This window comes from Amblyraja radiata, chromosome 12 (genome assembly GCF_010909765.2).
Source record: "Amblyraja radiata isolate CabotCenter1 chromosome 12, sAmbRad1.1.pri, whole genome shotgun sequence".
In the NCBI taxonomy this organism is placed as follows: domain Eukaryota; kingdom Metazoa; phylum Chordata; class Chondrichthyes; order Rajiformes; family Rajidae; genus Amblyraja; species Amblyraja radiata.
This window is the reverse complement of record NC_045967.1, coordinates 58,078,526-58,105,430: the sequence shown is the minus strand read 5'-3', so window position 1 is coordinate 58,105,430 and position 26,905 is coordinate 58,078,526. Positions and strand designations below refer to the sequence as shown.

Here is a 26,905-nt window from a genome sequence, read left to right as displayed (position 1 = left end):
CAGAAGATGTGCGCGTGACAACGAGCCCACAACCCAAGAGCTTAAATAAAGAGCAGTGATGATATTGAATGTTTAGAGGGGCAGGTGGGACTAGTGTAGACTGGGCATCTTGGCCAGCATGGGCAAGTTGGGCCGTAGGGCCTGTGTCCCTGCTGTGTGACCATTACAACAGCAGGCACTCCCATCAGACAGACAGCCTTGTCAAAGATCGGGACAACAACACTAATGTTGAAGAAGGAACTGCAGATGTGGAGAATCGAAGGTAGACAAAAATGCTGGAGAAACTCAGTGGGTGAGGCAGCATCTATGGAGCGAAGGAATAGGCAACGTTTCGGGCCGAAACCCTTCAAAGGTTTTGGTTTTCGGCTTTCGGCCCGAAACGTTGCCTATTTCCTTCGCTCCATAGATGCTGCCTCACCCGCTGAGTTTCTCCAGCATTTTTGTCTCCCAGCAACAACACTAATCTATCTTTGTCAACAATATGTCAAGAAGTACACAAGATGAAGTCATCAGGATTTTCAACCAGCCTTTCAATAACATTTATCTTGCTGCTTACCCGTGGGTGGAAGGCTATAGCGGTGACAAAGTCGATGTGCTGGAAACAACACAGACATTCCCTCCTGGAGATGTGCCACAAACGCACTGTTTTGTCCATGGAAGACGACAGCAGAAAGTAGTTCTGAGAGATTGAAACAAAATCTCAGTGTTAACATCTTCTCCAGACTTACAGCACAGTGCAAGGAGTCAACAGCTGGCTATAGCAAGGTTGGAACTGCTGGCAAATAGCAGTGACACACAGTGAAAACAGGCCCTTCGGCCCACCAAGTCCATGTCGACCAGCAATCCCCATACACTAGCACTATCCTAAACACACTAGGGACAATTTACAGTTATTACTAAGCCACTTGGCCTACAAAAACCTGCACGTCTTTAGATCGTGGGAGGAAATCGGAGCAGCCGGAGAAAACCCACGTAGGTCACGGGGAGAAGGTACAAACTCCGTACAGACAGCACCAGTAGTCGGGATGGAACTCAGGTCTCTGGCGATGTGAGGCAGATCTCTACTGCTGCATCACTGTGCCGCCCTAATCTATGTTATAAGCAGAAAAGGCTTGGTACCGAGGCAGGAGAAAAACTGCGACTGAATACATTCGGCAAATATATTTTAATAAACTAGACTGCCTCACATCCATCCAGGAACATCAGCAGCACCTTCAGACAAGAGGGGTTCACATGCACCCCCACTTACGCACCTCAGCTGCTCTACCACAGTCAAAGACCCACATACTGTTTGCCTTCTTACAGTGGATGTCAGCTCATCAAGTGACATCCTGCACAAAGTCCAGTGGCTCGTTCAGGTGTGTTCAGTTTTATACCTTTGACCAGGACAGGTCCAGAAGATCAGCAGTGTGTCCCTTGTATTTGCAGAACGGCCGCTGCCTGAACGGTGCATTTTTGTCTTCAGGATCAGAATCTTCAGTCCCGCTGTAGGCCTGAGGAACCAGAGACAAGACGATTGGATTGTCACAAGTCAATTCTTCCAAATTCCACATATTCACACTTGGTTGATCTGAAAGTTCACCAGGACTAGTAATATTCCTGAGGTGTAATCAGCACCTCATCACATTGAATGGTGCTGTGCTGGCTCAAAGGGCCGAATGGCCTACTCCTGCACCCATTGTCTATGTATATGTATGTATCTATGTTCAAAGAAGCAAAATATTTGATCAAAACCTGTGCCAAATTCCCACGATAAACAAATATTCTTGAGTGTCAAGTTGTAAAAGATGGATATTAAGCCTCGAGTCCAATGCTTGCAGACTAACTCCACAGGGACATGTTGGGAACGGAGGGATAAGGATCACGTGCAGAAACAAGATTAGTTTAGCTTGGCATCATGTTCAGAGCGGACATTGTGGGCCAAAGGTGCTGTTCTATAGAAGCAAAGGGAACGGCAGATGCCGCTTTACGAAAAAATACACAGAGTGCTGGAATAACTTAGCGGGTCAGGCAGCATTTTTGGAGAACACGGATCGGTGATGTTTCGGGTTGGCTAGCCTTGTTGTCCAGAGATGCTGCCTGACCTGTTGAGTTACTCCAGCACATTTTTTGCCTGCACTATTCTATGTTGACTACACTTTGGTGGGGTCATGCAGCCTGGCTACTTTTGGAAACTGCTCTGGTAAAATACAGACGGTCACTCATCACTGGGTGATTCACCTTTCATCAGCACCATTCTAACAGGGTATAAACAAGTAGACAGTGTTCAAATAGTTGACTTCATTGGTGGCTGCCATTTTACACATTTCATTACAGCTGGTTGCCAAGTGCTCTCTGCTTCAATGCAATGGTTGGATTCTGTTCCCTGTGCAAAACAGAACCAATCATCAGAGGGAGAGATAGAGTCGGGCAGTGCGGGCAGGTTGGTGGTTGTGGGGGGAAGATGGCCAGATGTGATGAGATGGGAAACAGATGAAGGGCTGGTGTTTGTGCTGCGGTTGGATACAGTCATCATCACTAGAACTAATAACAAGAAGAACTAATCATCAACATGTCTTACAACATGTAACAGAGAATCATGCAGAGTGCAGTTCATCATTGCTGGTTTTGTGCTGTGTGTGTGCGCGTGTGCGCGTGCGTTTGTGTGCGTGTGTGTATCTAGGTTACGATATGCATAGAGTGTGTACGTGTCTAGGCTGCGGCATGCATCGTGTGTGTGTGTCTAGGCTGCGGCATGCATCATGTGTGTGTGTGTCTAGGCTGCATGTGTCTAGTGCAGTGTGTGTGTGTGTGTGTGTGTGTGTGTCTAGTGCATCGTGATACATCTCATACGTACCGTGTCGGTCTCGGACTTTGAAGAACTCAAGCTTTCTTGTGACGGTGATGGAGACACGCGACCTGGATGAAGTTTACAACATCGTTACTGGACAGCAGGTTGGAGAAAGAAACGTCAGTTTGCCTCCTAACAGCTTTAGTGAAGATTAATAAACCAAAGGAATTACTTCTCCCTTCCATAAATGTAGTTTAGTTCAGAGATACAGCGCGGAAACAGGCCCTTTGGCCCACCGCATACGCGCTGACCAGTGATCCCCGCATATTAACACTACCCTACACACACTAAGGACAATTTACAATTATACCAAGCCAATTAACCCACAAACTTGTACCTCTTTAGAGTGTGGGAGGAAACGGAAGATCTCAGAGAAAACCCACATGGTCACAGGGAGAATGTACAAACTCCATACAGACAGCGCCTATAATCAGAATCGAACCTGGGTCTCTGGCATTGTGAGACAGCAAATCCTCCGCTGTGCCACTGCTCATCATATTTTTGGTACACCAGATGGTTCAATGTGTCCACTAACTCCCCCAGTGCCAAGACACAGCAAAGGCAAAACAGGAACAACCTGCCCTGAGTAATCACCAAAGATGATGAAAATACCCAGTCATCTAAAGCTGGTGCTTAAAGCATGCTCCATCCATGCATTACCTGCCACGCAGGCTGAACTCGTGCCAAGCTTTCCTTTACCTACTGCATAAGATTAGCGTCATTGAAATAAGCTCCTGGCTTTACAAAGGAGCAGTATATAGGTCACGGAACAATTAATCTGACATCAATTGCCCGAAAAATAGCAGAAGCCACTGCCTACATTAATAACAAGGTAGTTAACATGCAAACTAATAAATGAATGCTTTATCAAAGGGAAGGAGCATTTGATAATTCTAATATTTGTTAACAATATGATTACTGACAGTGACACAGGGGAACCAATGACTGGGGGTCATCGGTATTTCCTCTCAGCTTTTCATAAAGCAGCATGAAAAGGTGAAAGGTCTTTGGCCAGTTCTCCAGCATGTGTGTAGTTTGTATCACCATGTGTGTGTGCGTGTGTGTGTGTGTGTGTGTGTGTGTGTGTGTGTGTGTGTGTGTGTGTGTGCGTGTGTGTGTGTGTGTGTGTGTGTGCGTGTGTGTGTGTGTGTGTGTGCGTGTGTGTGTGTGTGTGTGCGTGTGTGTGTGTGTGTGTGTGTGTGTGTGTGTGTGTGTGTGCGCGCGCGTGTGTGTGTGTGTGTGTGTGTGTGTGTGTGCGTGTGTGTGCTGTCTGACTCTCCATGCCTGCGATGCTGCTGCAAGCAGGATTTTCATTCGACCGTGCCTGTGCGACAGACAATAAACTGGAGTGGGCACAAACTCAATGAGAAGCTGATTACCTTCCGTGTTGTATTTTATTCTCATGTTCTTGAAGTAGTCCCACGCATTCTTTAAAACCCATATGCGCACAACTTTGTCTTGGCCAGCCGTTGCCAGTAGGCGCCCACAGTGTGAAAACTTCATGGTCCACACAGCTCCCTGTGAACAAATATCCAGCAGTCATCTCCTGTCACTTGGAACAACTTAACCCCCTTTGTTGGGAGGAGACCTCGATGAAACGCATGCTCTACAATGGCATAACGCACCATTATTTCACCAGCATAGTTACAGATCCGTGGAAGGGTTACAGCGCAGGAGGCCATTCGACCCTTCTAGTCTTCACTGACTCTTTACCAGAGTCACTCTAGTTTGCACCCTCCACTGCCCTTCCTGTTTTTTCTTCACAATATTTATATGCAATATTCCCATGACAGCCTTAATGGACCCTTTCCAATCTGCCCAGACCCCTCATTAGTTGATCTTAGCACGCAACAAACAGCTGTTCACTGTACCTCGGTACACGGGCTTGTATACTCTGGAATTAAGAAGGATGAGAGGGGATCTTATTGAAACATAAAAGATTATTCAAGGTTTGGACACGCTAGAGGCAGGAAACATGTTCCCGAATTTGGGGGGGGGGCCAGAACCAGGGTCCACAGTTTAAGAATAAGGAGTAAGCCATTTAGAACGGAGACGAGGAAACGCTTTTTCACACAGAGAGTTGTGAGTCTGTGGAATTCTCTGCCTCAGAGGGCGGTGGAGGCAGGTTCTCTGGATACTTTCAAGAGAGAGCTAGATAGGGCTCTTAAAGATAGCGGAGTCAGGGGATATGGGGAGAAGGCAGGAACGGGGTACTGATTGGGGATGATCAGCCATGATCACATTGAATGGTGGTGCTGGCTCGATGTGCCAATTGGCCTCCTCCTGCACCTATTGTCTATTGTGACAATGAACTAAACTGAACTTATCTCCCTCTATCGTTCTCTTTGCTAAAGAATATTCTCCCAGTATCCATCGATCCTTAGCCCTTCACCTCGCGAGCCATTCCCACCAATCTGTCCTGGTTCCTCACTAACACTTTCACAACCTCCCACTGTTGGGGCAAGTGGAATACATCACACCAGTTGAGGCAAGGTTGGGGTGTTGTAAAGGCTCTGCTTGACTTCAAAGCTTCTCCTGACAAGGTAGCTTGACCTGAAACAACAACCATGTCTCTCCACCAATGCTTCCTGAGGGCATCCAGACTTGGTTTTGTGTTTCCAGAATTTCCAGTTTGCTTCTCACTCCATTACATACACACAAAATGCTGGAGTAGCTCAGGCAGCATCTCCGGAGAGAAGAAATGGGTGACGTTTCAGGTCATGACCCTTCCTTCAGACATATTACATAGCGTGATACTTTTAAGAAGATCCATAAACACACATTATATAAAAGTGACTGATCTGAATATCGTAAAAGTCTCCAAGGTTTGACCTAAATTTGCAGTTTTATTCCTATTTTGAACTTTTAAAAATAATTGAAAAAGAATTAGAATGATGCGGTTTTTGAAGACATGGTTCAACGTCTCTCCTCTTCCTACCCCCCCCCCCCCCCCCCCCCCCCCCCCCCCCCCCCCGGCGGAATCTTGAATGTTTTGTTATTACAGATCAGATCAGATGTTTATGAGGCAGTTTATAGGGGAGGTACAGTGAATTTGTTTCATTATGTTGTGGGGGTATACAGAGGCACAGCACACATGAGCCTGCAGTGCATCATACAGGGCCAATCAAAAGCATAAACTGGTCTCCAGTGCAGAACAGATCCCATGCTGGTAATGGCCTTGGAAGAGTCCTATATGGGTTAATCCATTAGATTATTTTAGTTTAGAGATACAGCATTAACAGGCCCTTCAGCCCACCAAGCCCACACTGACCATTGATCACCCATTATGTTAGTTCGATGTTATCCCGTTTTCTCATGCACTCCCTACACACCACAGGCAATTTACAGCAGCCAATTAACCTACAAACCCACATGCTTTGGGGATGTGGGAGGGTGGTGGGTTTATGGAATGAGCTGCCAGAAGAGGTAGTTGATAAAATACATTTAGACATGTACATGGATAGGAAAGGTTTAGAGGGATGTGGGACAAACACAGGCAGGTGGGACTAGTGTAGATGGAGCATGTTGGATGGCATGGGCAGGTTGGGCTGATGTGCCTGTTTCCACGCTGTATGGCTCGGGAAAAGAGACTCCGGCAGTGATGTGGACACGCAGTGATGTGGGCACGCATGACGCACCCTTATATCACAACTTACCATGTGTTCTCCGCTTAGATCCTGGACCATTTTAATCTGATCAAAGTCAAACGGCGCTTTGAAGCTGTGCGCTGCTTTAAACTTGACAGGTCTGGTGTACGGCATTCCCTCATCGTCACTGGAAGAGGCATCATCTTGATCCATGTGGAACACTGAAAACAGTCATCGACAATTTGTCAGCAATCGTACAAAGCCAAGCGAAGCAGCACTGCTCCAGGAAGGTGATGTTGGAATTTGAGAAACTTTGGGAAGTTGAGTGTGCTTAAAGTGCATCATTTTTAAACTTCCCTGCTCCTCCCACATCCCTGACCAAGCGAGTCACTGTGGACAACTTCCCATGTACTGGGAGCCAGTCAGCAAGGGCACACAACAATTGTAAAATCCATCACACCTCCACAGCAGCAGCACAGCCTTTAGACACCCACTTAAGCTTTGTGTTTAGGCTATTAGAGATACAGCACAGAAACAGGCCCTTCAGCCCACACCGACCAGTGGTCACCCCATACACTAGCACTATCCTACACACTAGGGACAATTTACAATTTTACCAAAGCCAATTAACCTACAAACCTGTTCGTGTTACGAGCGTGGGAGGAAACCGGAGCACCCACGCGGTCACAGGAAGAACGTGCGAACTCTGTGCCGACAGAACCCATAGTCAGGATCGAACCCAGGTCTCAGAAGCTGTGAGGCAGCAACTCTACCACTGCGACCGTGTATCACCCACAAGAAATTATTCTGATCAAATGTTTTCTGTTCAAAAGAAACACAAGAAGCTATTTATCCCTCAAACTTACCTTCATCACGAACACTCTTGACTTTATTGACAGCTTTCTCACCGTATTCTTCTGCAAGATGCTTGGCTCTCTTCACTGATTTCCCCAAAAATTTCTTCAGTTGATTGCTGGAAAATAATTACATTTATGAGATCAAACATTCATTTTACATCTCCTAAAAATAATCAGATCATATCCAGCATGTAAGCAGCTGTTAAAGGAGAAGGTTTATGACTGATATCAAACCAGAGCAATGAATAAAGACTGGAGGTAACCATTGAAATTAACAAGCAATCGCTTCGAGTTTATTATTTATAGTCATGTGTACCGAGGTACAGTGTAAAGCTTTTTGGTTGCCTGCTATCCAGTCAGCGAAAAGATTACACAGTATTACAATATAACCGTCTACAGTGGACAGATACAGGATAAAGGAAGTAATGTTTACTGCGGGATAAAGTCCGATCGGCACTTGTAATTGTACTTGTAATTAATTTATCAGCCAAGTATGTAAAAACATACAAATAATTTAATTTTCCATTGTCATATAAAAAAACAAGGCACACAACTACATAAAAATCCACAAAAACATCGACCGCAGCGCACTGTGATGGAAGGCAATAACGTATTATCTTCTTCTCACCTTGTACAATCATACTCTATTAAACCATAGAGCCTTTAGTTTCTTTACCTGGAAAAAAACTATTTCCAAAAATTGTGCAGGAAAAATCATTGCGAGTCTGAAAGTCTCTGACTCCTAACCCTCTTTTCCCCATTGAAGAAGGGTCTCGACCAGAAACGTCACCCATTCCTTCTCTCCAGAGATGCTGCCTGTCCCGCTGAGTTACTCCAGCTTTTTGTGTCTATCCCCATCGACACAATTTGATAATGTAGTGAGTTTCTACAACACAAGGTCTGAAGAAAGGTCTCGACCAGAAACGTCACCCGTGCCTTCTCTCCATAGATGCTGCCTGTCCCGCTGAGTTACTCCAGCTTTTTGTGTCTATCCCCATCGACACAATTTGATAATGTAGTGAGTTTCTACAACACAAGGTCTGAAGAAAGGTCTCGACCAGAAACGTCACCCATGCCTTCTCTCCATAGATGCTGCCTCACCCGCTGAGTTTCCCCAGCATTTTTGTCTACCTTTGATTTTTCCAGCATCTGCAGTTCTTTCTTAAACAAGGTTTCTTATGATCACAACTATTCCAAATAGCTGAACTGCCTGAACAAACAGTATAACTTCTTTTCAAAATATTGGCAGATATTTCCTATTAGAATGAAGATTATAGAGGAGACTTACGTTTTCTGTTTGATTTTGTGGCCGTCGGGTTCAGTCTGTGTGGGATGAATCTTTTCTTCATCGTCTGACTGTGCAGCATCATTACTGCAATTACAAAACCAGCCGGATTACAGTCTACTTGTTAATACACAGGCATTCTATCAGTTTGGCTAAGTTCTCAGCCATCTTAAAATCAAATAATTTCACACTAATGCTGGGCTTCTTTCTGCATTTGTCACAAGCTTCAGGCATCACAGTTCACTCCAGTAGAAGAGAGACCAGTAGGTAATTATGTCCATGCAGTTATTACCTTGCGCCCGAGTATCTTTAGGAGTAACTTTCACTTGTTTTACATCGTATGATGTGGTGAAACCTACACCTGTTCCAACTGCATCTTCATTTACCCTCAGTTAATGGAAAAACCTGCCATCCTTATTAGTTCAGTCTATTATTGTCATGTGTACAGTGAAAAGCTTTTTTGTAATGAGCTATCCAGTCAGAGGAAAGATTATACATGATCACTATTAAGCCATGCACATTGCACAGATATAGGAAAACAGGAATAAAGTTTAGTGCAAGTAAAGTCAGGTTGAAGATAGTCCGAGGGTCTCCAAAGAGGTAGATGGGAGATCAAGACTGCTCTCTAGTTGGTGATAGGACAGTTCAGTTGCCTGATAGCAGCTGGGAAGAAACTGTCCCTGAATCTGGAGGTGTGCGTTTTCACACTTCTATACTTCTTGCCTGATGGGAGAGGGGAGAAGAGTGAGTGGCCGGGGTGAGACTCAATATTTTATTAAGAGGTAGAATCACTTTACAACTAAAAAGTTAGTTTTGTTGCAAGAATGAAGAATGTTATATATTATAAACTCCCATGACCGCCAGCAATTGTTTTGTTCATTTTTAGTTACGTTTTGACAGTTAGACAAGAGGCACAGATTACAAGCCTACATGATAACTCTCAACTCCTAACAGGATTGCTTATAAATTTGAAAGGAGTTAGTGTAAATTTCCTGAGTGAACAAGTCGTACGGTCAAAATAAGACACAAAGTGCTGGTACCATCGGTAGCCAAGTGGGGCGAGGATCGAGAAGGAATGATGGTAACAGTGGTGAGATTGGGAATGGAATGAAACTATCAATGGTGGCTGACGAGATTGGGGAGAGTGACGCTATCAGTGGCGGTGGTGAGATTAGGAGGGGAGTGACGCTATCAGTGGCGGTGGTGAGACTGGTGAGAGTGACTCTATCAGTGGCGGTGGTGAGATTAGGAGGGTAGTGACTATCAGTGGCAGTGGTGAGATTGGGGGGAGTGACGCTGAGTGGCGGTGGTGATGTTGGGGAGAGGAGTGACTCTATCAGTGGCGGTGGTGAGGTTGGGGAGGGGAGTGACGCTATTAGTGGCGGTGATGAGACTGGGGAGTGACTATCAGTGGCGGTGGTGAGGTTGGGGAGGGGAGTGACTCTATCAGTGGCGGTGATGAGACTGGGGAGTGACTATCAGTGGCGGTGGTGAGGTTGGGGAGGGGAGTGACGCTATCAGTGGCGGTGGTGAGGTTGGAGAGGGGAGTGACGCTATCAGTGGCGGTGGTGAGGTTGGGGGGAGTGACGGTGACCTCACACATCTTGAAGTCCCTGGAGAGGATGGTGCTCACTCACCTGTGACCCCTGGTTAAACCCTACCTGGACCCCCTGCAGTTCGTTGACGAAACAAAGGTGGGGGTGGAGGACGCCATCATCCACCTGCTCCATTGGGGATGGAGTGACAGTGTCACTGGTGATTGTGGAGATTGGGGAGGGAGTGATGGGGGAGGGAGTGATGGAGGAGGGAGTGAGGCTGCGAGTGGTGGCCACGTACCTCACATACTCCTTGGTCCGTCGCATTATATGTAACGTCAGTGGGTTGAGGCCTTTGGGGAGTTTCTCCTCGGCCATATTGAGCGGGATCTCTTCCCCAGTATCCAGGTTCTTCACCATCACACTCGCCAGAATTTCCTTTTGCAGAATAAATTATGGTTTTGAAGTCTTTTCAAGCAAACCAGAGACGATTAAATTTACAATACAACATGTTTGTAATGTGAAGTACACAAAAAAGCTGGAGAAACTCAGCGGGTACAGCAGCATCTATGGAGCGAAGGAAATAGGCAACGTTTCGTCCCGGGATGAAACGTTGCCTATTTCCTTCGCTCCATAGATGCTGCTGCACCCGCTGAGTTTCTCCAGCTTTTTTGTGTACCTTCGAATTTCCAGCATCTGCAGTTCCTTCTTAAATACATGTTTTTAATGTGAATTGACTGAAGCAGTGGGTAGCATTCGATTCAAATAAAATCCAACAAAATTTCAATGCTCAAGAACAAGTTTTATTGACAGTAATACCAATAAGATTAAAAAGGGGCTGATAATTTTATAAAGAACAATGGGGAACAAAGATAATTTCATTTGCACAGCTCCCTCTCACAAACTATCTGCATCTTTCTCAAACCACAATCTGCATTTTCCAAAATAATGGGGTGGCACAGTGGTAGAGATGCTGCCTCACAGCTCCAGAAACCTGGATTCTCCCTGTGACTGCGTGGGTTTTCTCCGGGTGCTCCAGTTTCCTCCCACACTCCAAAGACATACAGGTTGATGGGCTTCGGTAAAAGTATAAATAGCCCCTAGTGTGTAGGAGAGTAGTGGTGTACGAGGTGATCGCTGGTTGGCGCGGACCCGGCAGGCCAAAGGGCCTGTTTCCGCACCGTATTCTAAACTAAACTCAACTATAAAAAGACTGCAACATCTGTGGCCTTTGTTATTTGCTACAGCTGTGACAATGGACCCGTGAAGGAGACTTCCTGCAGCTTCAACTGAGAGTTTTGTTTGTTCAGCTTCAGTTACTTCTCCTTGTATCCGCTCATCGCAGCTTTCAGTCAGGCTCTACCCACCTCTTAATCTTTCACTTCTCTCCTTATATTTATAGATTAGCACGTCAAAATGAGATGAGCACAAACTCTTAGAGCTCTGTGGCAGACGCCAATGCAAGGAAAACATTGTTCCACGCAGATCTGAAACACATTTCCCACTTATAGACACAAATGGTTGTGTTTCATCATTTTACTAACTCCATCGGGCAGGCTTACAAAGACTGAGGTTCAATCTCAGCCACAGTAACTCACTCCAACGCCATGACAGTGAGCCCTGAGAGCCACAAGCACAGACTTTGGTGGCTGTTTCAACTGGCATTAAATTAGAACATGGAACACAGAGCTGCACAAGGAAAGGCCCTTCAGCCCACACTGCAAAACTGTACAGTTAATCAAAACCATCTTCCACTTAAACAAGACTTCCTTCAATTCTAAACAGAATGGAACTGCAGTTGCAGGTTTACACAAAAAGACAAAGTGCTGGAGTGCGGCAGCAGGTCAGGCAGCCAACACCCCAAGCAAGTTACGCCAGATACCCACCTCGTCAGTCAGCTCCCGCCCCGAGTTTGACCGGGGTCTTTGTGGTCCAATCTCCTCAGCTTCTGGATTATCCGATGCCGATTCTCCCTTTCCATTCTCCTGTAAAGTTAATTTTCAAAACCTCATATCAAATAAAAAAGATAAACTGTAATTTAACAACTTATACTCGCTGTTTCAGCCATTGTGTTTAGTTCTCAACCAACAGAGAATCCCATAGAGTCTACAGAACACAAACAGGTCTTTTAGCACAACTTGTCCATGGGCTAATCAAGGGGCCTCATCTAAACGACTGCCATTTGCCTACATTTGGCCCATAACCCTCAAAACCTTTCCTGTTCATGTATCTGTCAAAGTGTCTTTTAAATGTTGTTGTTGTACCTGCCTCAACTACCTCCTCTGTCAGCTCTTTCCATACACCCACCACCCTCTGAATAAAAAAAGTTGTCTCTTACGCTTCAATTATATCTTTCCCCTCTCACCTTAAACCGATGTCCTCTGGTTCTTGATTCCCCTATTCTGGGCAAAGGACTCTGTGCATTCACCCTATCAATCCCATTCGTGATTTTATACGCCTCTGTAAGATCATCCATTATATCCTATTACGCTTCAAGGAATAAAGTCCTGCCTAATCTCTCGCTGTAGTGGTAGAGTTGCTGCCTTATAGCACCAAATACCAGGCTTCAATTCTAACTACGGTTGCTAACTGTACCAAGTTTGTACGTTCTCCGTGACCGAGTGGGTTTTCTCTGGATGCTCCAGTTTCCTCCCACAGTCAAAGACATGCATGTTTGTAGGTTAATTAGCTTCTATAAATTGTCCCTCGTGTGTGTAGGATAGTGCTAGCGTATGGGGTGATCGCTGGTCGGCGCGGACTCAGTGGATCGAAGGGCCTGTTTCCGCGCTGCATCTCTAAACTCGATAGCATTAAGCCCAAACTAAATATGGATACTTTAAGCATCTCTGATTTCCCAAACACTTTGCACAAACTCCAGCATTTTCTCCTTACCTGTGCAGTAACAACCTTGTCTCCACTGGTCGCGCTAGCAAGATCCAGAGAATGTTGTAGTTCTTTGGTCAAATTCTCGATGGCCGATGTGGGACTCACCAGACCAATGGATGCCTCAGGATCTAGAGGACCTGCAGTGAACACAAACAACACCATTTACCAACTAGCATTTCTCATTCTGACTTCTTATATCAAAACAGTGTTGGGCTAAATTTGCAGAAATCACTCTCATGGCTTTAATGTCAATGGAATAAGGACCTTGGGTCTGAAGAAGGGTCCTGGCTCAAACATCGCCTATCCATTCCCTCCACAGATGCTGGCTGACCCAACGAGTTCCTCCGGCACTTTGTGTTTTGCTCAAGATTCCAGCTCCAGATGCCGCCATGTTACTGCTCCACTGGGTTGTTTTTCAGATTGAAACTTTGTAACAAGTTGTGTACCACGGGGATTGGTGTTGAGTCCACCGTTTGTTACATATTTAATGACTTGGATGTGAATGTAAATGGCACTGTTTGTAAGTCTGTGGGTGACACAGAAATTGGGAGTCTAGTGGATAGTGAAGAAGGTTATCTACTATTACAGTGGGATCTTCATCAAATAGACCAAGGAATAGCAGATAAAAGTGAAGTGTTTAAGAAGGAACTGCAGATGCTGGAAAATCGAAGGTAGACAAAAATGCTGGAGAAACTCAGCGGGAGAGGCAGCATCTATGAAGCTCCATAGATAAATGTGAAGTGTTGCATTTTGGCAAGTCAGGCCAGGCCAGGCCAGGGGTTGTACGGTAAATGGTAGGGTCATGGAGAATGTTGCAGAACAGAGAGAACAAGAGGTGCAGGCTCATGGTTTCATGAAAGTGGTGTCACAGGTTGGCAGGATGGTGAAGCAGCAGTCGAAACCCTTGCCTTCATCGGTCAGGGCATTGAGTACAGGAGTTAGGACGGCATGTTACAGCTGTACAAGGCATTGGTAGGGCCACATTTGGAGTGCTGTGACCTGCCAAATGGACAATGTTATTAGACTGGAAAGGGTGTAGAAAAGATTTATGAGGATATTACTGGATGTGCAGGGTGTGAGTAATGTTATATTCCGGTCAGCAGAATGAATAACAACTTACACGCAGGTTGCCTGGATCACGAGAGATTTATTACCCAACATTCCCTGCTTATATTGAACACCAACTCATTAACATATACACGAATATGTATGAATACATTACACTGCTCTCCTTTTTTAAAGTATTAAATCTAAGTACTCAGCTACAATTTTGTTGTTGAGATACATGATTTAAACCAGTATTTATGAAATTCTAAATGATAACAATATATTTATTTTACATATCTACACATTTTTGTTTTACTGGTGCAGTGATTTATTTAACTTACAAACCTAATCTGACTACTGGTTTACGGATCCTGCCTGATTGTCTAACAGTAACAGGTGTAACAGGTTAGGGTGTTGACTCAACTGTTGGCTTGTTTGGCTCTGTTTTCGTACCCTGACTTTGACCAGAGGAATCTGTTTCTTTGCCTGTACTAACTGAACTTTGTGTTTCAATCACAGTGGTCTCTCCCATTGTTTTAGATAAAAACTCAGGGGTTAGGACTTCATGCTCAGTTTTTGGTTCATCTTTGGCTGGAGCCATTTGATCAACATGAACACTTTTGATCCTATCTCCAACTTCAACTAAATATCTTTTTGTTCCATACACTTCCACTATTTTCCAAACATCCCATTTGTCTCGACTGGACTTGTTGGGAGGACTGAGAACACGAACCTGCTCATCTGCCTTGAAGTACCTCTCCTTTTTGTGGGAGTCAAAATGGCGTTTTTGACTTAACTGTTTTTGCTCAACTCTCAAGGCCAATTGGGTTGAACTAGACTTAGGCGTATTCTTAGCCTTCGCTTCATCAACAGTTCTGCAGGTGAGTAATCCGTTGTTGTGTGTTGTGTGGTTCTGTACTTCAGCAAGAAACTAGCCAAACGAAGTGTCATGCTGAGCTTTGAACTACCCTGCAAAACCTGTTTCTTGAGAGCATCTTTGACAACTCTAACAGACCTTTCCGCCGCTCCGTTGGAGGCTGGATGGTATGTAGGAACAAGTGTGTGTTTTACACCATTCCGCTGCTTGAACTCTCTGAACCGTTCTGAATGAAACTGAGGCCTGTTATCAGAAACAAGTTCTTCTGGTAAACCATGGCATGTAAAAATTGATCTCAACTCATCTATGGTACAATCAGTAGTAGTGCTTGACCCCATATGTTTAACCTCAAACCATTTGGAATGACTATCTACTAGTACCAGAAAATGATCATTACCCTTTTCACAAAAATCTACATGAACTCTCTGAAAAGGTCTACTTGGCCATGACTGGGTTGCAGTGGTGTTTTTGGTGGTTTACTCAGGCAATTTTGACAGACACTACATTTGCTCACCAGTGACTCGATGTCACTGTCAATACCAGACCAATACACAAAACCTCTGGCAATTGACTTCATGCTTACTATGCCAGGATGTTCGGCATGAAGTTCATTCATAATTTTGTTTCTCAAAGACTCTGGTACAACCACTCTGTAACCCACTTAATGCATCCCTGCTCACATGATAATTCATGGCGTCGATTGCGGAAAGGCTTCAGCTCTGAGTTCAGAACTGAGTTCAATCCACTATCTATTTCAGTCCATCCGTTCAATGTCTGTTTATAGACCCACTTCAGCACATTGTCTTTCTCTGTTTCTGCTGCAATTTCTGTTGCAGTCACTGGAAAGTCTTCATCTACAACTTGCAGTGTGTAGATTGAGTTCTCACTTCCCATGTCAGAGTTCTCATGGGGCAACCAGGACAACGCATTTGCAACTGCGTTGTACTTGGAGCTTCTGTACTCCACCTTGTAGTCATACTGGGACAGCAAAATTGCCCAGCGCTGCATCCTTGATGCCATCATGGAAGGTATAGCTGACTTGGGACCAAGTATCACCAGTAGTGGCTTGTGATCAGTCACTAGGGTGAATGGTCTGCCGAGAGGATACTGATGGAATTTCTTGATTCCGAACACGATGCTGAGTGCTTCCTTTTCTATCTGTGCATAATTGCGTTCACTCGGTGATAGGGTGCGGGATGCAAAAGCAATAGGCTTTTCCTGTCCATCATTCATTACGTGGGAGATCACTGCACCTACACCATAACTTGAGGCATCACAAGCAAGTTTCATCTCGTGTGTTGTATCGTAGTGAACAAGGAGTTTGTCACGTGTCAAGTTTTCCTTGCAGATGTCATATGCACGTTGCAGTTCCTTTCCTCACATCCATTTCACATCTTTTTGTAACAGATGATGTAGTGGCTTTAGCACAGTTGCTAAATCTGGAATGAATCGTGCATAGAACTGCACCATCCTAAGGAATGATCGTAGCTCTGACATTGTTGGGTTTGGGAGCATTTACTATTGCTTCCACTTGCACCTTCACAGGGCGAAGTCCGTTGGCATCTACTTTGAGTCCAAGGTAGACCACCTCTGACTGCGTAAATGCACATTTACTTTGTCGCAGTTTGACATTGTGGCAGTGCAGAATGCCTTGTAATATTTGGTCCATGACAGACAGGAAATTTTTCGGGGAGGATTTCACACCATAGGGCAGCTTTGTATTCGAATACAAGCCCTTATGTGTGTTGATAGTCAAGTACTGCTGACTTTCCTTATCGACATTGAGTTGGGCGTAAGCGTGAGACAAATCCAGTTTTGTCGGCCTTGGGTACGGCCACAATTGGCGTTGCCCAGTTACTCTGGTCTGTCTTCACGAGTACTCCATTCCATTCTAACCTGTCTAGTTCTTCCTCCATTTGTTGCTTTAGTGCATATGGTACAGGTCTTGGTCGACACTACACAGGTCTCACATCTTGCTTAAGTCGAATGTGCGCAGAGTACCCTGTTATTCCCGTGTAACTGTCAGCAAAAATGTTTGCACGTTTGCTTATAACGTTTTCAAGAAGTGATTTGGACAAATCGATGCTGAAAATGTTCTTCCAGTCTAACTCTATTCTACTCAGCCAATCCTTTGCAAGGAGGGTTGGTTTATTCCTGTAGCTGGCTACTATGATGGGCAGTGTTACTGATTGACCATTATGCTGAACTTTACAGTTCATTTGTCCACATCTCCAAAACTTCGCCCGAGTAGGTTCTCAGCTTGACCTTACTCGCAAACAATGGTATCTGTGGGAACTTTGTTTCGAACAGGTTTCTGCTCATGACCGAACAATCTGCTGCCGTGTCAATACACGTATAGATTAGCTGTTCATTAATCAATAGCTTAGTTCGAAAGTCCTTGCCTTGGCTGGTTGTAGGCTTATCGATGTTGGTTGCATAAATGGTGTACAACCCAAGTTCATTTCCATCTGGGTTCATCTCCAAGTTGTGAACTCCTCTTCGGTGTTGTTGGTTGATTCCCGCAGATTGTTGGTTTCCTGTTTTATGCTTGGCCCGACATGCTGAGGCGATATGGCCTTTCTTCTGGCAGTTATAGCACTTGGCCATTTTGAACTGACAAAATTGGGATGAGTGATTACCGTTAACAACAGGCTGAACTCTACTCCGCCATACTTTGGTTTTGGTTTAGCGCTTCTTGGTTTGGCCATAGGCACTGCCTTGTGACTGTAAACGGCCACTGCACTCTGTGGTGGACGAAACTCATGAGCAATCTTTGATGCCATCTCCATTGTGGTAGCAACCTTGCATGCTTTCTCGAATGTACGATCTGGTGTGTTCATGAGTTTGGACTGAATTAGTTCATCCACTAGACCACAAACAAATCTGTCGCACAATGCGCGTCCGAGAAAGGTTCCAAAGTTACAGTGCACAGTTAAGTTTTTCAAGGCAACAATGATTGTCTCATTCTGCTTCTGGTTTCTAGTGCCAAATTTATAGCTTTCTGCAATTTCCAGAGGCTTTGGGTTGAAGTTCTCCTCCAACTTCTTCATAATGTCATTGAATGGCACGTCTTTTGCCTTTATGGGCGCAAGGAGATTCACGAGTGTGCTGTACACTTCAGGACCGATCTCCGTGAGCAGAATCTCTTTCATGTGTTCGGCAATGGCCTTATTTATTTCAGTCACTATCTCTCCTTCATCACTAATCTCCATTATGTTGGTTGCCGTGAAAAACATGTTTGCTCTCTCCATATAGGAGCTGAACGACTCTCTACTCTTGACAAAAGTGCCAAGGTTTCCGATGTAGCCAGTGGACGCTGCCATTGTGTCGCTCTCTTTTTAAAAAAAGTTTGTTCAAAAACCCCGATTTCCTGTCTGTTCACCTGTACAAAGGCTATTCAGCTCGAAGAATTCGACAAAAAAAAAATGTCATACAATCCCAAGGACGGCATCTTGCCACGTAGACACACCATAGAGATAGCCTGACGATTTGTCCAGCTGCTGTTTTAAACTACAGTCCCCTGTATAGAAGGATCTGCGGCCTATTGTGTCCAGCTCGCAAACAACTGCAACGCAACTCCGTATTTACTGTTTAAAATGTTAAACAATACTGCATGTTGCAAAACAGTCCTGCACTGTATTTAAAGGATGAGTTCACAAACTCTATCCCATCCTCGTTGCCAAATTTGTTATATTCCGGACGGCAGAATGAATAACAACTTACACGCAGGTTGCCTGGATCACGAGAGAGAGATTTATTACCCAACATTCCCTGCTTATAATGAACACCAACTCATTAACATACACTTGAATATGTATGAATACATTACATGTAATAAATAAGCTGGACTTTTTCCCTGGAGCGTGGGACACCGAAGATGGTCCTAAGAGGTGTATAAAATCACAAGGAACATACTGTGGATAACCACAGTCTTTTCCCCAGGGTAGAAGAGTCACAAAATAGAAGGCAAAGGTCTGATGTGAGAGGGGGAGATTTGAAAGGGACCCGAGGGGCAACTTTATCTCTCAGAGGTGTCGCATAAAAGGAACAAGATGCCAAAGGAAATGGCGGGCACTGATATAATGGTAACATTTAAAAGGTACATGGATAAGAAAGGTTTTGAGGGAAAAGAGACGGGTGCAGGCCATTGAGACTAGTTTGGTTAGTCAATTTGGTCAGCACAGCTGAGTTAGGCCAAGGTTCTCTGGCCTTATGACTGATACAAACAGGAACCGTGAGAAACACACGTATTTGGGAGGAATAAGGCTGGTGTGGTCACATACACTGGTGTACCACATATACTTCTGCCAATTGCAGACTGCAGCAAAAAACGTGACACGTTCTTAATTGCAAGGCAGAAGTACTAAAGCTTCTCTTTCAAAAGATCACTGTGGACATGAAAGAGTCCTGTGTTATAATAACCCACGACAACACAAAAGATGCATGGCTCAAATAGTAGCACCTTCACCTGACAAGGTTGTTGGTCCCAGTCTGACTGCAGGTATACAAACACAAAGGCCTGGCCAAAACTCTGAGTGCTGCACCATGGCACCTCGTCAATCAGTTGAATCTCTTCAGTCCTTCCTCTCTGCCATTCTGAGGCTGTGCCCTCTGGTCCTAGTGGACTCTCCCACTAGTGGAAACATCCTCTCCACATCCACTACACCCAGGCCTTCGCTATTTGGTAAGTTTCAATGAGGTCCCACCTCATCTTTCTAAACTCAAGTGATTACAGGCCCAGTGCCGTCAAATGCACATCATATGTCCATCCCTAGATAGGTAATGTAGTGGGTTGGGAATCTTCCTCAGATTGAAGCAAGTCTCCCAACCTGAAACGTTGTCCTCCAGAGATGTTGCCTGAATCGCTGAGTTACTCCAGCACTTGTGCTGTAGTTGAGAGTAGACCAATTAGGTTAACACTCATCAGCAGATTGACAGCACTGTGCGGTGTCTACCTTCTATCACAAGCCGGTTACTATCAGGGGAGGTAACAATGCTGGCTGTGCATCTGGCATTTGCAGGTGATGGAGATAAAAACAATATCATTGCAAATATGTGTTACAGACTAAGCCAGTGTCACAGAGCAGCCTGGCCCAGTGTCAGCAACAAACACTGTGACATGCTTAAGCTGTAAACGCTGTCTAAACGTACAAGGCAATAGTGGCAGGCTTTCCACTGCAAGACCCAGGCCACCGCTGTTTGCCACAGGGTGCTATCTCTGCCAACCCAGCAGTACTTAGTTCATCACCAATCCACCTCCCCTCCCCCCCCCCCCCCACCTCTATTTTCAGCCTGAAGAGTTCTGACCCGGAAATTTAGCTCCTCCTGATCTACTGGGTTACTGCTTAAGAATGCTGGAAAAATCGAAGGTAGACAAAAATGGTGGAGTAACTCAGAGGGTGAGGCAGCATCTATGGAGCGAAGGAATAGGTGACGTTTCGGGTCGAGACCCTTCTTCAGACCCGAAACGTCACCTATTCCTTCGCTCCATAGATGCTGCCTCACCCGCTGAGTTTCTCCAGCATTTTGTCTACCTGAGTTACTGCAGCACTTTGTGTCTATCCTGTTCATTATCAGGTTGTTTTGTTAATGGTGTCCAAAGGTGAGGCAATGCAAGTCACCCACTCTCACCTCAGCTTCACCAGCTAGCATGGAAACACAACTGAAGAGATCTAGAACATCACATACGTCCGGGACTAGGGTAGGCAGACAGAAACATCAATCAATCAGTTTTATTCGTCACATTGCACATAAAGTGCAAGTGAAATGAATTTGGGGTGGCAATGTCAAAGACTACAGGGTATGGCTTTAAGGTTGGAGGGGCTAAGTTTAAAGGAGATGTTCTGAACAACTTTTTGTTTATGCACAGAGAGTGGTGGCTACCTGGAACATGCTGCCAGAGGTGACGGTCACGGTGGAGGTAGATTTGACAGTGACATTTAATTTAGTTTATTGTCATGTGTACCGAGGTACATTTTTTGTTTTGTGCTGTCCAGTCAGCGGAAGGACAATTCATGATTACCATCAAGCCGTCCACAGTGGAAAGATACATGTTAAAGAGAATAACGTTTAGTGCAAGGTGAAGTCCAATAAAGTCTGGGTAAAGATAGTGTGAGGGTCTCCAATGAGGTGGATAGTAGCCCAGGACTGCTGTCTCGTTGCTGGTAGGATAGTTGAGTTGTCTGATTACATCAAGAGGTTTAAGAGGCTATTAGATAGGCAGATGGATGTGCAGGGAATGGAGGGAGATTATGGATTGAAGGGCCAGTTGCTGCACTGCACTGCTTTATACTCTTTGGAAATAAACAAGCGCAGGATCAATCTGAGGGAGAACAGCAGCTACATTCAATATTTATTAACACACGGCAGGCCTTGTGTTTTGCTGTTGCCTCGGATATTTTCACAACACAGATCTTCTGCATTGCAGCTTCCTACCCTGACACATCATACATTTCCTTATCCCTGTATCTCCCTCTCCCCTGATTCAGTCTGAAGGGTCTCGAGCCAAAACAACACCCATTCCTTCTATCCAGAGATGCTGCCGGTCCCGCTGAGTTACTCCAGCATTTTGTGTCTATCTTTGGAGTAAATGAAATTGGCCAAGGACCAGACCGGCTCACTAATGATGGATGATTGGGGCGGCACCGGTGGCATAGTGGTAGAGTTGCTGCCTCACAGCACCAGAGACACGGTTTGATCCTGACTACGGGTGCTGATGGTACGGAGTTTGGAGTTTGCACGTACTCCTGCGTTTTCTCCCGGAACTCGTTTCCTCCCATGCTTCTAAAGATCTACAGGTCTGTAGGTTAATTGGCTTTGATAAAAATGTTAAATTGTCCCTCGTGTGTTGGTTAGTGCTTGTGTATGGGGTGATCGGCGGTTGGCACGGACAAGGTGGGCCGAAGGGCCAGTTTCCGCACTGTATCTCTAAACTCAACTAAATTAAATATAGGCAGAAGTGAGTCATAGGCAGCTGACACACTAACTGCGATGACCAAGAATTTACTCAGCAGAGTTACGTCAGTTTGTCACTAAAAAACCCTATCTAATCTAAATGTAAAGATATGATTAGAAATCAGATGGTTTTGAATTCACAGGCCCCAGAGAGGCATCAAGTTGCAGTGCCAGAAGCTACATCCATTGTGTCAAATTCTAAAGCACATCAAGACCCTTCACCTTGAAAATAATTCTTCCTAGGCAACAGCAAATAAAAAGTATAATAAAATAAAAATCTTGAAACATACACACGCATGCACACGCGAATGTGACAATAAACTAAAGATATATATTTATATATTTAATATTCCTGGAACGTATAATTACTTCACCCTTGCAATGCGGAGAACGATGATCTCAGCATCATTACAATCATTGAGCCACAGGAACTCCATGTTTTGTACACAATCAATAGCTTCAATCAGGGTGTCGGGAAGAAGGGGGATTACTAGACCATAGTGGTGGAACCGACACTGCAGATATGAAGAATACATTTCCAACTAATGTTTAACCCCTTCAACTGGACAAGTTGAATGTTCGTCGGCTGTACAGGGCCTGTACATCGGGCAATCCGTAGCGGCGACTACGGAGGCTTTATGACCCCGACCACGGGTGAACAAAGGAGGAGGACTGGCTGAACTTTGTTGCCTTCCACCACAGTGAAGAATGCTGTGGTGGATGTTTGTGGTCAATTCTATTGTGTATTGTGAGTTCTTTTTAAGTGTATCGCTGCTGGCAAATTCATTTCACTGCACCTTTGGGAGCATAGAGACATAGAAAATAAGTGCAGGAGGAGGCCATTCGGCCCTTTGAGCCAGCACCGCTATTCATTGTGATCATGGCTGATCGTCCCCATCAATAGCCCATGCCTGCCTTCTCCCCATATCCCTTGACTCCACTAGCCCCTAGAGTTCTATCTAACTCTCTCTTAAATCCATCCAGTGACTTGGCCTCCACTGCCCTCTGTGGCAGGGAATTCCTGTGGCATGACAAATAAAATGGACTTTGACCAAACGTAGCCCAAGTAAAACACGTCTGATGTGTGTTGTGAGCACATTAATTAAGTTAAACCCAAATTAATATAGAATTTATACTAGATTTATTTTGTGCATAAATGGTTAAAAGTTGAACACTTACAAATTTATAGTAACTTTGTGCCGTTAAAACTGGAAGTGAAAGCAAATGACAACCATTTACACTTCTGGCACAGTGTCCGTCTCGTCACAAATGGAACTGTGGTAATGCTGACATTAAGTACATCTTCCATTAATGAGCAGGATGAAGCCATTAACACAAGCTCCTTCTTTTAATGAAAAATCAAAGTTATAGCTGAACTTTCTCTGCAAAATATTTCAAAATTCTCTCCGGATAAGTAATGGGGTTGTCCCACTGTACGAGCTAATTCAAGAGCTCTCCCAAGTTTAAAAAAAACAAAACTCATGGTAAGCACGTAGAATGTACGTTGCGGGTACATCGGGGCTCGGAACGTCTCTTAGCGGCTCGTAACGCTAACGGCAGGTACTCGGGAAACGCGGTAAGCCCGTGAAGACTCATGAAAAATTTTCAACATGTTGAAAAATGTCCACGAGAGCCCCGAGTACATACGAGCGGCCATTACCATAATTCTTCAAGTTCGAATCAGGGGAAACTCAGGAGAACCCTTGAATTAGCTCGTACAGTGGGACAGCCCCATAAAGCACCTGCAATTATTAAGACTGACTGTAAAACAATTTAGAACAGAGCCTTAATAATAAGCACAACAGGATTAACGGTCCATTGCAAAATAAATGTAAGATTAAAAGATTGTTTAAGAAGGAACTGCAGATGCGGGAAAAATCAGAGGTAGACAAAAATGCTGGTGAAACTCAGCGGGTGAGGCAGCATCTTTGGAGCGAAGGAACAGGTGACGTCTCGGGTCGAGACCTGAAACGTCACCTATTCCTTCGCTCCATAGATGCCGCCTCACCCGCTGCGTTTCTCCAGCATTTTGTCTACCTGAGTTACTGCAGCACTTTGTGTCTATCCTGTTCATTATCAGGTTGTTTTCTTAATGGTGTCCAAAGGTGAGGCAATGCAAGTCACCCACTCTCACCTCAGCTTCACCAGCTAGCATGGAATCACAACTGAAGAGATCCAGAACATCACATACGCCCGGGACTAGTGTAGGCAGACAGAAACATTTACCCTAGGGTGGCAATGTCAAAGACTACAGGGTATGGCTTTAAGGTTGGAGGGGCTAAGTTTCTATTCCTTCGCTCCATAGATGCTGCCTCACCCGCTGAGTTTCTCCAGCATTTTTGTCTACCTAAGATTAAAAGATGAGTTATTTCATGAAACATTCCGAGCTTGATGGTAAATCACTCTTTGGTTTCCTCACCTTTCGGTGGAGAGCTACAATATTTGTTTCCTCTGGGCCTCTATCTGCTCTAAGTGGGCAGAGCTGCTCTTACCTTCTATGCCCAAAGGGTTGTGCACATCTAAGGGGGTTTCACTCTTCTTCTTGCGAGGAGGAGGTGCGGGTCGTACAGGTGGTGGGGGTCGTGGAGGAGGAATGCTTGACCCTGGTGGCGGAGGTCGGATGGGAATGGGTTTCTTGGTGCTGGCCACAATGTCCGGTTCCGCGCTCATTTGCCGTGGTAGTTTGGGGCGCTGCAACTGTTCAGCTGCAAACTCATCATCCAGGGCAATACGATCTTCTGAATTATGCTCCAAAATGTCCCCTTTGTCCTCCTCTCTTTTATCTGACGGCTGTTGAGAAGATGAATTGCAGTCCGTAGAGGAGTTCTCTGGACATGGTGTACTAACTTTTGTTGATGTTGTATCTCCATTATTAAACGTCACTGCTGAGATAGTTTCTGAAGATGGCAGAGTTGTCTGCGTCTCTGACAGAACCTCTGGCTTCTCAGGCTTTACATCCGAGCTGCTTTGTTCTGTCAAACTCTTTGGCTTTGCACACAATTGCTGATCAACGTTCAAGAGCCCCGAAATATTGCTGAGCAGATCAGCTTCAGCTAAAACAGTCAATGTAACTCCAACCGACTTTACGCTGCTGTCCTCTCCACTAGTTTCTGAGGATGCACTTTTCAACTTGCCTTTCTGCTGCTCCTCTTCCTCCGCTTGGTCAGCAACCTGCCAAGTAAAACAGACGTGATCAACGTTCAGAACCATAGCGCAGCGGGTAGAACTGCTGCCTTGCAGCGCCAGAGACCCAGGTTTGATCCTGAGCTCAGGTATTGTCTGTGTGGGGTTTGCACGTGACCTCAGCGTGCTCCAGTGTCTAAATGAGGACAGGTCTGTAGTTTAATTGCCCCCCTGTAAATCACCCCTATTGTGTAGGGAGTAGATGCAAAAATGGGCTTACATGAACTAGTGTGAAGAGGAGATGGATGGCTGGCGTGGACTTGGTGTGCTGGTGCAGTATCTCATTGACAGAATCCTGACACGCTGGCTTCCAAATACCCTGATGAACCTGCCCGCATTCAATGCCACTGATAACAGATCCATTCTCTGAAGTAATCTCTGAAGGATATCTCTGAAGCAATCTTTGAAACCAACCATTCATTTGCATTTGCGGTCAGATTGAGTCCACGGTCTCAGCCTCCTTTGTCGACAGAAGTGCCAGTATCGGCTCCAATAAACACTGGCTACTGCAAGACATATTTTGTGCTGAAACAAATGTTGATGCATACCATACCATGCATACACATGAAATCTATTTTAACTTGTTCCTTGCCCAAACACTTCAGATGTAGCCGTGTTTGAATGGGGATGCGAAGGGAGAGCGATTCCAAAGGGGCGGAAAATAGAAGGTGGGTGGGAGGTTTGGTTAATTACCTAAAATTGGAGTATTTACTTATACGATTTGCAACTCTTCAAAAATCCTTTTGTCTCACAGCTTCTGTACTTTCATCTCTGGCATTTACCCAACCATCTGCCGATCAAAACCCTCATCACCTGTATCTGAAGAAGGGTCTCGACCCGAAACGTCATCTATTCCTTTTCTCCACAGATGCTGCCTGACCCGCTAAATTAATCCAGCTTTTTGTGTCTATCTTCGGATTAAACCAGCATCTGCAGTTCCTTCCTACACATTACATATATTACTTGCCAGGCTTTGTCCTGCCTCTCATCCCTTCCAGCTTTCTTCTCTCAAATCCCCAACACAATCAGCCTGAAAAAGAATCGCAACCCGAAACATGAACTATCCATGTCCTCCAGAGATGCTGACCTGCAGAGTTACTACTGCAAGTTGTCTTTCTCTGTAAACCAGCATCTACAGTTTCTTGTGTCTCACATGCTAGATTATGTAAGGGTTATTGAAGTTATCATACTGATGGGGAAACAGAGAGCCGTAGAATGATACAGTGTGGAAACAGGCCCTTCAACCCAACTTGCCCGCACCGGCCAACAATGTCCCAGCTACACTAGTCCCACTTGCCTGCACTTGGTCCATATCCTTCCAAACCCGTCCTATCCATGTACCTGTCTCACTGTTTCTTAAACGATGGGATAGTCCCAGCCCCAACTACCTCCTCTGGCAGCTTGTTCCATACACCCACCACCCTTTTGTGTGAAAAAGTTACCCCTCGGATTCCTATTAAATCTTTTCCCTTTACCTTGAACCTATGTCCTCTGGTCCTCGATTTCCCTGCTCTGGGCAAGAGACTCTGTGCATCTACCCGATCTATTCCTTTCATCTATCTCTGCTTTCCAACACGGAACTATGAGCAACAATCAATAGCAGCAACTCAGTGACCTTTGTAACCAAAGACTGTTGAGGACAATTGTATCATTCCCACAGCCATTAGACCAGAGAAACCGTGTACAGGCAAGGATGAACTCTTCACATCAGCACCAAATAACTCAGATCAACACTGCAGTGTACATGCCAGATCCTCAATTTAGAATACCTATTAATTTTGTTCTTTACATTCTTGATTTGCAAATACGTGTACAACCTTAGTGAAAGGACAAAGTCATCGGCATAATCCCATGACAAATCATG

The 26,905-nt window shown here is 45.0% G+C and overlaps 1 protein-coding gene across 1 annotated transcript in view; it reads right to left on the bottom strand.

Annotated features, from left to right (window-relative positions):
* The window catches only part of wdr44 (WD repeat domain 44), a 65,734-nt gene that overhangs the window by 14,895 nt on the left and 23,934 nt on the right, over window positions 1–26,905 (bottom strand). Inside the window, exons 4-14 of the mRNA XM_033030860.1 lie at window positions 24,351–25,029; window positions 12,987–13,117; window positions 11,981–12,079; window positions 10,396–10,532; window positions 8,563–8,646; window positions 7,284–7,390; window positions 6,487–6,638; window positions 4,210–4,348; window positions 2,837–2,898; window positions 1,377–1,493; window positions 557–679 (exon numbers count right to left, since the gene is read on the bottom strand). Coding sequence (XP_032886751.1) covers window positions 557–679; window positions 1,377–1,493; window positions 2,837–2,898; window positions 4,210–4,348; window positions 6,487–6,638; window positions 7,284–7,390; window positions 8,563–8,646; window positions 10,396–10,532; window positions 11,981–12,079; window positions 12,987–13,117; window positions 24,351–25,029 — 1,830 coding nt within the window. The remainder of the gene's footprint in view (window positions 1–556; window positions 680–1,376; window positions 1,494–2,836; window positions 2,899–4,209; window positions 4,349–6,486; window positions 6,639–7,283; window positions 7,391–8,562; window positions 8,647–10,395; window positions 10,533–11,980; window positions 12,080–12,986; window positions 13,118–24,350; window positions 25,030–26,905) is intronic.